Raw genomic sequence first — 13,671 nt, 5'->3', positions numbered from 1 at the left:
GATCCCATCTCTTTCTGCCTGTTTAGGGTCTTTTCTCTGTCACTTCTCACTCTTTCTCCGTCCTCTATCTTCACTTCATTCTCTGTTTAAATATATTCATGTCTTTGGCATATTTAGAAAACAAATCCTTTCTTCACTCGAGGTCTAACATAGCTTCCAGTCTCTGCCTTTCATAGACTAATTTCTTAAAAAGTCATGTTTTAATTATCTTTTTTACTCACTGTTTTTGAACTTACAACTCTATTATTTTGATGAAACTTTTTCCCTTTGTCACCAGGGATCTCCTAATTGCTGGATCCAATAGTCTTTCCTTAACTCATCCTCAATTTACCTCTCTGTTGCACTGAAGCTGTTGACCACAGCATTTTGAGACTACACTCCCTTGACTTGTGTGATTCTTTTGTGATTTTTCTTTCCTAATTCTTCATCTTATCTTCTTGGTGTCTTGCTTCTCAGACTTTCTCAAAATTACTTATTTAAAAAATTCAAACTTCCTGAACAGTTAAAAAATAACACATCTTTGAAGTTTTTCAAACTTTGCAAAGAGTTGTGAGAACAGTATAGTGATCACCATTGTTAACTTTGCCTTATTTTCTTTGTCTGCTGCTCCCTTTCTGTCTCCTCTCTCTGTATGTACACATATGTGTATTCAAAGTTTTTGTTTTTTTGCTATACAAATTGAAAGTTATTTGCAGATACGGCGCTTTGCCTTTAAAATCTCTAGTGTGTATCTCTTAAGAATAGAGCATTTTCATACATAACCACAATGTAATTATCACATTTGGGAAGTTTAATATTGGTATACAATTCTGTTTTCCTGATACATTGTCTATAGTCAAACTTCCCCAGGTATGTCAGTAATAGCCTTTACAGCTATTTTTTGTTTTCATATCCAGGATTTAGTGAAGGATCACACGTTACATCGAGTAGTCTTATGTCTTCAGCTTCTTTTACTTTAGAGTCCTGTGTCTTTAGTTTCTTTTGCTTTAGTTTCCTTTACTTTTTTGTCTTTCATGACACTAACATTTTTTGAAGACTCTGGGCCAGTCATTTTGCAGAGTGACCCTGATTTGGATATGTTTCATTATTTCCTTATGAAAAACGCTTAAATTTTAAATTTAAGTTAAATGCTTTCTGCAGGAATATTTTACATGAGTGTTGTGTCCTTAGGAAGCTCATAAAGTTAGTCTGTCTCATTATTTGGTGAGTTTGATCATTTGGCTAAGGTGGTATCCACAGAATTTCCCATTCTACAGATGCCTTTTTCCCTCTGTAATTAAAAAGTATCTATGGAATGAAAGTTAGAGATTGTGCTAATATTCCATCCTAATAATCTTCTACACCCAATGGTTTTATTATCCATCATTTCTTAGCCAAATCAGATAATACTCTGGTGATTATAAAGTGGAGACTTTTCTGTTGTATCATTTTTTCTCTGTTAGTTGTCATTTTTCTGTAAAGAAGAGCTTTTCATATATTTTTTTTAATTTTTAAAACCACTTTTATTTATTTATTTTTTGGCTGCACTGGGCTTTCTCTAGTTGTGGCGAGCGAGGGCTCCTCTCCAGTTGCACTGCGCGGGCTTCTTATTGCGGTGGCTTCTCGTGGAGCACGGGCTCTAGGCTCAGGGACTTCAGTAGTTGCAGCTTGTGGGCTCTAGAGCATACACGCTTCAGTAGTTGTGGTGACAGGTTTAGCTGTGTGCTGGCATATGGTGTCTTCCTGGAAATCCGTGTCCAAATCTCTATCCCCTGCATTGGCAGGCGGGTTCTCAACCATGGACCATTAGCGAAGTGACAAAGTTTAGTGTTTTAAAACAGTATGGACTACTTTTTTCATAGTGTTATCCATCTCTTTCATTATTCAAATTTTGGTCTGAAAATTTTCCCAGATTGTTCTGGAGCGAGCTCTTTTAAGAAGGCTTCTGTGTCCTTTTAGCGCATCCCCATTAATTTCGGAGTACTTCCTTCCTGCTCCAGGTTTCCCTGGCATGTTCCCTAACCCTGGCCTGGCACCATCTATTTTTCCATGGAGCCCTGGTTTCTTTGGTAGAGAAACCAAGATCTGAGTTCCAAGCTATGGTCTTTGCCACTGAAGTCTTATTCTTCTGGCTCTTTCAGAACAGAGCTAGGAAGTTTTGTTTTTGTTTTAAATCATGGCTTCACATTGATAGTCCTAATTTCAGTCCAATTCTTTAGGGTTCTTTTTTCTTCAGTCTACATTTGAATCTCTTTTTCCACATTGAGAAAAGCCTGATAACAAGATCAATACATTTACTCATTTACTTAGTGGTACAATATATGCTAATAGTTTGAGAATTATAATATCAATAGTACTAGTAGTAGCTACAAGCCTACTAAGTGTGGTTTAAGATTTCCTTGTAATTTTTGTTATGCTTACATATATGTTACTTAAGAATGTGCAGTGTAAAGTTATTTAAATATCTTTTTTCTCTTTTTGTGGTAAAATTATCAAAGAATCAGATCGGCCAAAAAGTTCACTTGGTTTTTTGTACTATTGTATGGAAAAACCCAGATGAACTTTTTGGCCAACCTAATAAAAGTCAATTAAATTTATGTATCTCTCCTGTACTCAGTTTTATTTGCCTCCCCTATCCTTGTTGATTTATTTTTTTTTTAATGTATAAAACATTATCATGGCTCAGAATTCAAGATCTCCATTTTATAATCACCATATGATATTTGATTCAGGTAAGAAGAGAAATAAATGATAAAACTATTAAGGTTTTGCTTAAAATTCCCATTTCTTTTCCTGCCTTCCCACTGTTGTTAGCTTTTTTTTTTTTTTTGGATAGGTTTCTTGTTGGGATTTTATTTTATTTTATGTTCTTGACCACACCACACAGCACGTAGGATCTTAGTTCCCTGACTGGGGATTGAACCCAGGACCTTGGCAGTGAGAACTAGACTGTCAGGGGATACCCTTTCGTTAATGTTTGACTTATCTTAGTTGTGCTTATTGCATAAGGATGTACATACTATTATATTTTTATTTTCCTCTTTTACACAAAAGGTAGCATACTGTGTGTACTGCTGTGCCATATATGTTCTTTTGCACCTTGCTTTCACAGATATATTCCTTGTTCTTTTTTAAAAAAATATTTATTATTTTTCTTTCTTTATTTGGCTGCGGTCTTAGGTGCAGCATGCAGGGTTTTTAGTTGTGGCATGTGGGATCTAGTTCCCTGACCAGGGATTGAACCCATGCCCCTGCATTGGGAGTGCAGAGTCTTAGCCACTGGACCACCAGGGAAGTCCCCCTCATTCTTTTCATTGCTTTATAGGGTTTTCATTCACTATCCTATGCTTAGGCATTTAGATAGTTTCTAATGTTTCACTTTTACAAATATTGATGATATTCCAACCTATAACCTTGTGTACATGCTTTTTCATGTCCAAAACAATGTATCATTTCCCCAAAACTTTCTTCTTTGTTTCCATTTCCTCAGTGACACTATTAGTTACACAGAAACCATGGTATCATTCTTCTCATATCTCATTAGTCAGGAAGTGCTAATGATGCACTTTTACCCTTTTTTTTTTTTCCCCACCTTCATTTTCTTAGTTACAGGTTTTACTTCTTGCCTACTTTCCTAGCCTCCTAACAGATGTTGTTTCTTCCCTAAAACTTCACACTGCTACTTGAGCTGTCTTTCTTAAAGACAAGGGTTATTCATTTACCTTACCGCAAGATTTCTTCTCAGCCTCTAAGAATTTAATTAAGATGCCTTTCCTCGATGCCCAGGCTTTCCATTTCCTGGCCTCCACCTATATCTCCAGCCTAATACATCTCCTAACTGCTTCTAACCATGCTGAACTACTTAGTGGATCCTCTCAACACGCTCTGTCCTGTCAGGTCACTTTTGCATTGGGAGTGCCTTTTTTTTCCCCACTTTCCACGTTTTATCTTAATAGCTTTTTATGATACAGCTCAGGCATACCACCTACAGGAAGACCTCTGGCTGTCACGCCGAGTTCTGCTGCCACCATAGCACCTGGTGCCTAGCTCCGTGGCTCATCTCTCTTCCCTGGGGCTTTGGGCTCCTATGGGCTGGAGGCTCCTGTTAATTCTGCTTTCTTGTTAAGAGCCTAGAAAAGAGTAGACATTCAAAAAAGTTAGTGAATATCTGAATAAACTTGATCTGTTTACGTGAAAACAAATTATTTAGGTTTTCATTTACATGTTTACTGCAGAAAAATCCAAACAGTGCAGATGTATATAAGAGGCGAATGTCTTCCGTTTCCCCTGTCTCAGGCTCTAGTGAGAACTAAGATTCATAGTTTAATGTTGGCGAGAAAAAGCACAAAATAGATTTTCCCGATCCTATAGGATAAAAATGTCTACTATTTTGTTCTTATAGATCATCTCTTTTCCTTTAGGCAATGATAGTAAGAAATGCTAAAGATACAGCTCATACAAAAGCAGAACGGAATATTCTGGAGGAAGTAAAGCATCCTTTCATTGTGGATTTAATTTATGCCTTTCAGACCGGTGGAAAACTCTACCTCATCCTTGAGTATCTCAGCGGTCAGTACACAGTTTGGTGTAATTATTTGCATTAGCTCCAGAAACTTGTTCAAAACATTATTTTTCAATAGAACAATGCTTTTTCCCAGTGTGACCAAATAGTTCTTAAAATCAACAAGTACATTAACATAAGGAATTCACATGGGACCAGATGTTTCTTTTTGTAGACAAATATGAAGAAAACTTTAAAGGTTGTCTTTTTTCTTCATCTGTAATGTTTTATCTTAACTCTCTTGTAATCAGTTAACAAAATAACAAAAACTTAATGGATAGCCATCAAATTGACTGCACTTGGGTAAGATAATAAAATTCAAATAAACCACTAACTGAAATGGAAAATTGAGTGTTGTTTAAGGTAATGAGTATTTTTGGTATTGCATCTTTAAACAGAAGTGTTTTTTATTTAATGTAATTCTACAGATAGATTTTGCATTTTTACATTGGAAATCCCCCACTCATTCCAGGACTTACCCCTTCCTAGGAATTGTGGCATCCCATAGCATTTTTAGATCACAGGTATCTATTTCCAGCAAACACACTTGAGTTTTCTGAAAAGCAGATTTCACAATAGCCTGTAACATGGAATAGAAAGCTGCATAATTTAATAACTTTTTTGTGATTGTTACCATTTTTTCTTGTAACTTTATTTTAACATAGTTTCAGACTTACACAAAAAAGATGCAGCAATAGGACAAAGAATTCCCACCTACTATTCACCTAGATTCCCCAAGTATTATCATTTTACCACAGTTGTTTTGTTTCATCATTCTTTTTTCTCCCTCTCTGTATCTGTATATATGCAGGTGTGTATATAGATATATATACATAAATGTGTTTATAGATATCTATACACACACATGTGTATATATATTCATAATTTTTTCTGAACTGTTTAAGAGAGTGTTGCAGACTTGATTTCCCTTTATCCCTAAATATTTCAGTATATTTTTCTGAAATTAACCACAGTATCTTACATAACTATACTAAAATTATCAAAATAGGAAATTAACATTGATAGCAGTAATCTCTTTCCTTAGTTTCCTTTAATCTGAAACAGTTCCTAAGTCTTTCTTTGTCTTTCATGACCTTGACAGTTTTGAAGGTGCAGTCTAGTTTGTAGAGTGCATCAGTTTGGGCTTATCTGGTGTTTCCTCAGGGTTAGACTCAGGGTACGCACTTCTGGGAGGACCATTGAAGTGACGTCCTTTCCAACTCTGTGTATCGGAGCAAGAAGTACATAAGATTTGTTTCTTTGTTCCTTTACTGTTGATTTTAACTTTGATCATACATACAAGGTGGTGAATTTTTTTGTTTTTTTGTTTTTTTTTGGTGAAGTTTTTCCTTTTTTAATTAACAAGTATCTTGAGGAGATACTTTGAAATTATTCAAATATCTCATCTCTCATCAAGCTTTCACATACAGTTTTAGCATCCATTGATTCTTGCCTGAAACAATTAACTATGATTGCCAAGTGATTTTTCTTATTCCATCATGCCTCCTTCATTTATTATTTGGCATTCTACTGTAACAAAGAGCTTTCTGTTCTCCCCCATTATAAAACAGAAATTTATCTATTCTTTTATTTAAATCATTGTGGACCCATGGATTCTAAGATTATTTAGTAAGCTATAACATTTTGTTAACATTGTAACATTGTTTATTTTGATAATCAAATCATGCCATACTATTTACCTAAGACTTTGACAAATTCATTCCGTCTTAGAGTTCTAAAAATGTGGAATGTGGGCATTTACTAATTTGCAAGGATGGTTTAATTACATATTAACATTTTTCTACTTACCGGTAAAATGTTAGAGAAGCTTGAATCAAGATTTTTTTTAACCTCAAGTCTGAAATCTGTTGTAAATATTTTGAAGTTTAAATGTAAAAGCTAGAATTCCCAAACTTGTGTATTTCACATAAGAAGAACACTGCTAAAAATGGAATCCTGAGGACTTAGTTTTAAACCTATAATTTTTAGGATCTGTTTTTTATTTTTAAAGGGTTGATGTCTTTTAATTATGGTTAAGAGGAAAGCACAAACCCTCTCATTAGAAGTGGATTGTTGGAAATAAAGATTGTTGTATTTCTAATGTCTTTTTCTTTTCTTTACAGGAGGAGAATTATTTATGCAGTTAGAAAGAGAAGGAATATTTATGGAAGACACAGCCTGGTAAGTGAAATTTTTGTGGTTTTATGAATTCAGGTAATAATTCCTATAATTAAAAGCAAAGTCCTGTTCCCACTGTGGGCAGCCAGTAAATTGTTCTGGAGCCAGTCAGTCACTCAGGACTCAATGGGGAGAAGCAGCTTTGGGCTTGGCAGCTATTAGAGATCACATCATTCCTTTGCCCCCAGGCCTTGGGTGGAACGTTCTTCACACCAGTTCCTAACAGAACCATTCTCACTGGGGCTTTCCATTTCCTTGAATTGGTAAGCTGCCTGCCTTGGCTCTGGGTGAGTGTGGTTTTCCAGTGAAACTTTTATGTGTGGACCCATGGAAAGTATCAGAAATCATCTCCTTTTTTTTGTAGACTTTCCAGTTCCCAAGGTGCTGTCGTAGGGAGGTGATAAGTCTGCACACATCATCTGTGGATTGATTCAGTGGCCAGGATGGGATCTACCCTTCTATTTCTTAAGATGGCATCTGCTTCAAATTAAAAATATACTTACCCTTTTGTGAGATGACAGTACTGGGTAACAATAAATCAGTTTATCCTACACATTAATTGAATAGAAAACACTTAAATGTTTTTTTCTACCTTAATTACCAAACTGCATTCCATTGTTTAATTTCAGGCCTTTTCTAACACAGAAGCTGCATTTAAGAGCCTTAGGGATGAAGTGCCCTTTTTTGGAGGAGGCTCTCTGAGCCGTGTTGGAGGCTGTGTTTGTGGTCCTGCTGGCTGTGAAACTGCCTCAGTTCTCTAGGACACACCCTCTCCATCCTGGAGTAATCTGCAGGATTGCAGCATTGTTATGCAGCCAGTATTGCAGTGCCTTGTGCTTTTCGAATCCAGACAGGGTTGACTCAGCCCTTTATTCTTTTGAGGTAGATAAATTTGAGTGTCACACAATTTATAGTTGTGGGCTGGCTGGCAAGAGGGAGGGCAGAAACTGTGGGCATGAGCTGTATATAAATATGCAGCTGTATTAAGTAAGGGATGAGTGGGCTTTTAAGGGTCAGGTTTTAAGGTGTTTTTTAAACTAAGGCTTGATCTCGGAGAATAATGAAGTTCCTATTTCCTATGGAATTTAAAAATTGGGGGTGGGTGGGAGAAATTTGCTTTGATCTGAATGACTATTGGCCCAGTTCCCACATAGACAGAACAAAACATGACCAGTGACAGTTTGGCATAATCTGGACGACTTTGCAGTTTTAGCAAGATGTTTTATTGATGAAATAAAACATTTTATAGTTTCACTAAACAAGTGAAACATAAATGTCTCCATGCGTTTTGGCAGCAGCCTATGCCATCTCTCTTCCCCATACCCACCCCCACTAATTTGGTCTTTGGTGCATGTCTATTTCTTTCAAGGAATTTTGCTCCAAACATAAACTGCTTTGAGTGGATTATTCTTTTTAATTTTATTAAATCACTTTTGTTTCCAGCTTTTACTTGGCAGAAATCTCCATGGCTTTGGGGCATTTACATCAGAAGGGGATCATCTACAGAGACCTGAAGCCGGAGAATATCATGCTTAATCACCAAGGTGGAGATATACTGTAAACAGTTCTATAGTAAATAATCATCTTAAAATCTTCCCACACAGGTTCATGGTCATTTTCAAAGCCCCATATTCATGTGTCTGTTACTATATGTTCCTCCCTCAGAATTTATAGCATCATGATGCTTGTATTTACGGTTAATGAGATTAAAAAGAGTTGAGGATAACTGGCCACTCAACTCCCTTTTCTAGTTTAACCTTTACTCTTTATAGCTTGTCATTCTTTTGAAATCCTTACATAAAGTGTGGTGAGCCAAAAGCCAGTCCAAATATTAATTTTGGTTTGTTTCTTAAGTTGGAAAGTGAATCTTAACTTTATAAATTGAGTTTTCTTTAATGATGAAAATACAGAAATATTAGAAACAATGTTTTTATGATAAATTCTATTAATGCTATATAAAAGAGAAGGAGATTAGAACTGAACCAAACTATTTGATTATACTTTGGAAATAAAATGTTTAGTAGGCATCAGTTTATCCTTGCTGTCTGTCTGTAACAAATGTAAGAATCAGACAAACTAATATTCTCTACAGCTGTGGGTACAGCAGAGTGAGCCTTGATTGTAACTGCATGTCGCTACAGACAGTTCAGCTTACGTGAGGGTAACCTGGGCTGGGGAGACTTGGCAGTTCACTCACATCCCAGAGGAGCAGCCAGCCAGTCCGGCATCCAGGGGCTAGTGGCAGCTGCTGATCCTTAGGTGTCTATCAAATGATGCAAGAGGTAGTTAGCTCTCGTACAGAAAATGGCTTATGGACAACCGATGCCAGAATAAATGTTTCAGATTGTGGGGTTTTTTCTCTTTTCTTCTCCCCCTCTCCCTTTTTTTTTGGAGAAATGCTGTATTTAACCACGTTTGTCGTGGATATCTGTGTATCTTCCTTTCTCCCAGTTTTGTCCTCATTGCCCCAAATTTAGATTCTGAATTCTAAAGACAAGGGATAGAATAGGAATGTGATTAGTTAACTTCTTTGATCCATAACCTAGGTGTATCAGGTATTTCTGTGAAAATGTCATATTTCTTCTTCTATGTCAGAGTAAAGTACACATTTACATGTGAGTTTATTTATAGTCCATTGCCTTTTCTCGAAATAAATTTGGAATAGTAGGGTCCCTGGGGTTGCTGAACTGCTGGATAACTAATGACAGGTCAGTAGGACTAAACTTGAACTGAAGTGTTCTTTGTATAAGGTGATGAGTTTTTTACTTTCTGGATCAGAAATGATGGTTCCATGCTATGTAGAAATTTCATTTCTTTTTCCAAACTGCATTGGCAGAGTAAGCTGACTTGTTATAGTGACTAAGACTGTTTTAAGAACTGTTAGGTCACAGTTCATGGTGATAAAAGCAATATATTTGAAGTACAGTGTCACACCTTTGTTTAAAGCATGCAGAAGATTTTTTTTTAGGGTCTGTATACTTAATCCAGACTTCATCAAGCTTTTCCAGGACTTACTTGCCCAGGATGGTAAAGGATTTTTGGTATAAATAAAGCTGGAGCCTTAGACAAGCTGTTTTGCCTTTTTCTCTTATTTATTTTCCCACAAGATAGATTATATCACTGGCAAAGGTAATTTTGCCTTACCCTTCATGAATTAGCATCCTTATTTTTGGATGGAACATTGATAGTTCTTGATCTCAAAAAATGAATTGAAGGCAGAAAAATTAAAATGGAAGGGTAGATTATTGTCTCGTATGAAAACATTTAAACACTGCACGTACTTAGAATTCTCAGAATAACCATCTTTAATCTTTCATTCTAGGTCACGTCAAACTAACAGATTTTGGACTATGCAAAGAATCTATTCATGACGGAACAGTCACACACACATTTTGTGGAACAATAGAATACATGTGAGCTGCATGTTGAAAGAAATATTACTGGTTTGGGGGCAAGAGCTAACTTTAACCTGGTTTAAGGAATAAGTGTGCTGAATTTTCTGTTGCACTATTTGATTCTCTATCTTGTAGAAATTTTGATTCAGATGATATGCAACTAGTGGGTTTTTTAGGTGTATTATTTTTATCTTTGTAGGGCCCCTGAGATCTTGATGAGAAGTGGCCACAACCGTGCTGTGGATTGGTGGAGTTTGGGAGCATTAATGTATGACATGCTGACTGGAGCAGTAGGTGCACAGTTAAAAGCTGCATGTATTATGGTCTGTGCTGAGTGGTTACAGAGTCATTACAGGAAGAGATGTTGCCTATGCTTTTGGAAAATGTTACCCATGAAATTATTTATTTTTCAATGAAGTTATTTTTAAAAATCTAACACTAGCAATATTTTATTAGTGGTATTATGGGCCTCTGTACTTTTAGAAGTATTTTCATCTATACTTTTAGAAGTATTTTCATTTAGATGATCTGTGTCATGTCCTGTGGTCCTATGAATCAGAGGCAGAACAAGTATTGCCCTTATTTTATAGATGGACAAAGTGAAGCATAAAATCAAGTGGCTCATACATTATCACACCAGGCTAATGGTAGAAAACCAGTTCCTTCCAGGACATTGCTTTATCTCTGTGCCATTGCTTAAAAACTACAGCTCTGTAGCGGTCAGTCATCCCACATCAGAGCATACATTTCTGATCTCTGTGTAACTGACTAATTCAGGAAATGGATAATTCTGTTATTTAAAATTTGATATTCTTTCCATGCTAATTTTTCTTACTGTCTTCTATTCTTAGCCCCCGTTCACTGGGGAGAATAGAAAGAAAACAATTGACAAAATCCTCAAATGTAAACTCAATTTGCCTCCCTACCTCACGCAAGAAGCCAGAGATCTGCTTAAAAAGGTAGGATTCTAAAATTAGCACTCAACTACTAGGATTTAAATAGACAGAACTGAATATACATTTTGAATATAGAATCATACACAGATGTTGACAAAAAAGCCTACAGTTTTTGCCTTCAAAGTACAAATATGTTTATTTAAAGACTCTTTTCTTTTTATTCCCAGACAGTGTTTGGAAGTAATTAACAAAGCATATGTTCTCTCTCGCTTCTCGGCCTTTTGGCTAAGATCAAGTGTAGTAGCATATGTTCTCAAGGCAAAATAGACCTGCAAATTCTATAAAGAAAAATAATCAATTTGATTAAGTTCATCAGTGTTTTTCTTTTCCTTCCTAAAAGCTGCTGAAAAGAAATGCTGCTTCTCGTCTTGGAGCTGGTCCTGGGGATGCTGGAGAAGTTCAAGTAGGGACTGGCATGTTTGGTGGTTTGAGGGGAAGAGAATGCCAATTTTATATATTTGTGAAGGTTATATGTAGTTGCTCATAAGTGTATCTTATTTTGTGATTGGTAACTTCAAATAGTCTGTTAATTTGTCAATCCAGTGAAGTCTGTTCCCCTTAATCTTTCTTCTGCTTTTTTGTTTCATTTTTTCCCAGGCTCATCCATTCTTCAGACATATTAACTGGGAAGAACTGCTGGCTCGGAAGGTGGAGCCCCCCTTCAAACCTCTTTTGGTGTGTATTCATGAAAGCATGTAATTTGAGAGACCTGGTACTTTTTTAGAATAAAATCTCAGACCAGTTAGTAATATTTATTAATGATACGAAAATCTTTGGCCCATCAATTTGTATTCTGCGCAGTCTTTTAAGGAACTACATTAGCAATTAATGACTGTATTAACTGGTTTTAAGTTGGTTGCCTAAGATAATTAAATAGCTTAAGTAATTGGGACTTTTAGTTTTCTTGCTTTGTTTTGTTTTGCGTAACTCAGCCCATTTTGAATTTGCTTTCATATAGCAAGGTATCATAAACTAGGTGGCTTAAACAGAAATTTACTGTGTTACAGTTCTGGAGGCTAGAAGTTCAACATTCAAGGTATTGTCAGGGTTGGTTGTTGCTGTAGGCTGTGAGAGACTGTTTCATACTTATCTGTTAGCCTTTGCTGGTTTGCTGGCAATCCTTGGCATTTCTTGGCTTGTAGGTACATCATCCTATCTTTGCCTTCATGTTCATGTGGCATTATCCTTGTGTGTAGTTCTGCATCCAAATTTTCTGTTTTTGTAAGGACACCAGTCCTATTGGATTAGGATCCCTCCCTACTCCAGTATGATCTTACCTTAACTAGTTACCTCTGTGACGGACTTCATTCCAAACAAGGTTACATTCTGAGGTCCTGGGGTTAGAACTTCATCATATGAATGTTGGAGGGACACCATTCAAACCATAACAATACGTTTATAAGTGAATGAGTTAGTGTTTCTTCCTTTTTCCCACCTCAAGAATTTGAGAAAAGATGGTTTCATTTTCTGTTTCTTGAAGCGGAGGAAAAGGAGTAGGCTAACGATGATGGTTATTTGGTCCTAGGAGCACAGGGGTTGCTTGCTTTAAAATTTCAACATATTTTAAAATTTAAAACTTGAACATAACTATCAGGGTGTAAAACCCTCATGTACCAACTGCCCAGCTTCAAAAATTATCAAGTCATCTTGTTTAAACATAAACATAACTACCATGCTATCATCATAACTAAAAAGCTAACGATTTTCCCAGTTGTTTTTTTTTCCCCCTGTTGTTTTGATTCAGTAAGGAGTCAGTCAAGACCTGTATAGGTTGATTACTGTGCTTCTTAAGTCTCTCCATCCATAGATCAGTTCACTTCAGTCCCTCAGTCGTGTCCGACTCTTTGTGTCCCATGGACTGTAGCATGTCAGATTTCCCTGTCCCATCACCAACTCCCGGAGCTTGCTCAGACTCATGTCTATCGAGTCAGTGATGCCATCCAACTGTCTCATCCTCTGTCTTCTTTTCCTCCTGCCTTCAATCTTGCCCAGCATCAGGGTCTTTTCCAGTGAGACAGTTCTTCGCATCAGGTGGCCACAGTATTGGAATTTCAGCTTCAGCAATCAGTCCTTGCAAAGAACATTCAGGACTGATTTCCTTTAGGATTGACCAGTTTGATCTCCTTGCAGTCCAAGGGACTCTCAAGAGTCTTCTCCAACGCCACAGTTCAAAAGCATCAATTCTTCGGTGCTCAGCTTGCTTTATGGTCCAACTCTCACATCCATACATGACTACTGGAAAAACCATCGCTTTGACTAGACAGACCTGATATCTCCTCTCAATTCCTCCTTTGAGGACTTACTAAAGAAACTTTACTATTTGTCCTGTGCAGTTCCTCCTATTTTGATTTTGCTGGTTTTAACTCCATGGTGTGTCCTCAGCCATGTTCACCTGTTCCTCATATTTCTGAAAACTGATAGTATAGATTTAGTTTAGATCTGATTCAGGTTAAATTTTTGGTGCTGTATATTTTGATCAGAAGATATAATATGTACTTAAACATTTCAGTTTAAGTTATTTAAATTACACGTTCAGTTCAGTTCAATTCAGTCGTGTCCAACTCTCTGCGACCCCGTGAATCGCAGCACGCCAGGCCTCCCT

General features: G+C 36.6%; 1 protein-coding gene and 1 pseudogene across 5 annotated transcripts in view; both read left to right on the top strand.

Annotated features, from left to right (window-relative positions):
• The window catches only part of RPS6KB1 (ribosomal protein S6 kinase B1), a 38,564-nt gene that overhangs the window by 15,901 nt on the left and 8,992 nt on the right, over positions 1-13,671 (top strand). For 3 of the 5 annotated variants that reach the window (XM_043482331.1, XM_043482355.1, XM_043482348.1), the window contains 9 exons: positions 4,401-4,548; positions 6,664-6,721; positions 6,907-6,981; positions 8,162-8,262; positions 10,041-10,131; positions 10,313-10,403; positions 10,965-11,072; positions 11,410-11,472; positions 11,667-11,744. In XM_043482331.1, the coding sequence (XP_043338266.1) occupies positions 4,401-4,548; positions 6,664-6,721; positions 6,907-6,981; positions 8,162-8,262; positions 10,041-10,131; positions 10,313-10,403; positions 10,965-11,072; positions 11,410-11,472; positions 11,667-11,744 (813 nt within the window). Of the gene's footprint in view, positions 1-4,400; positions 4,549-6,663; positions 6,722-6,906; positions 6,982-7,347; positions 7,595-8,161; positions 8,263-10,040; positions 10,132-10,312; positions 10,404-10,964; positions 11,073-11,409; positions 11,473-11,666; positions 11,745-13,671 lie in introns of those variants that run through there. The other 2 variants (XM_043482340.1, XM_043482363.1) reach the window with 2 other exon arrangements.
• LOC122425882 lies at positions 11,275-11,424 on the top strand (annotated as a pseudogene).

Source organism: Cervus canadensis, chromosome 1, assembly GCF_019320065.1.
Source record: "Cervus canadensis isolate Bull #8, Minnesota chromosome 1, ASM1932006v1, whole genome shotgun sequence".
NCBI lineage: Eukaryota > Metazoa > Chordata > Mammalia > Artiodactyla > Cervidae > Cervus > Cervus canadensis.
The sequence above is the reverse complement of the archived record's forward strand: the minus strand, read 5'-3'. Positions and strand labels throughout refer to the sequence as shown.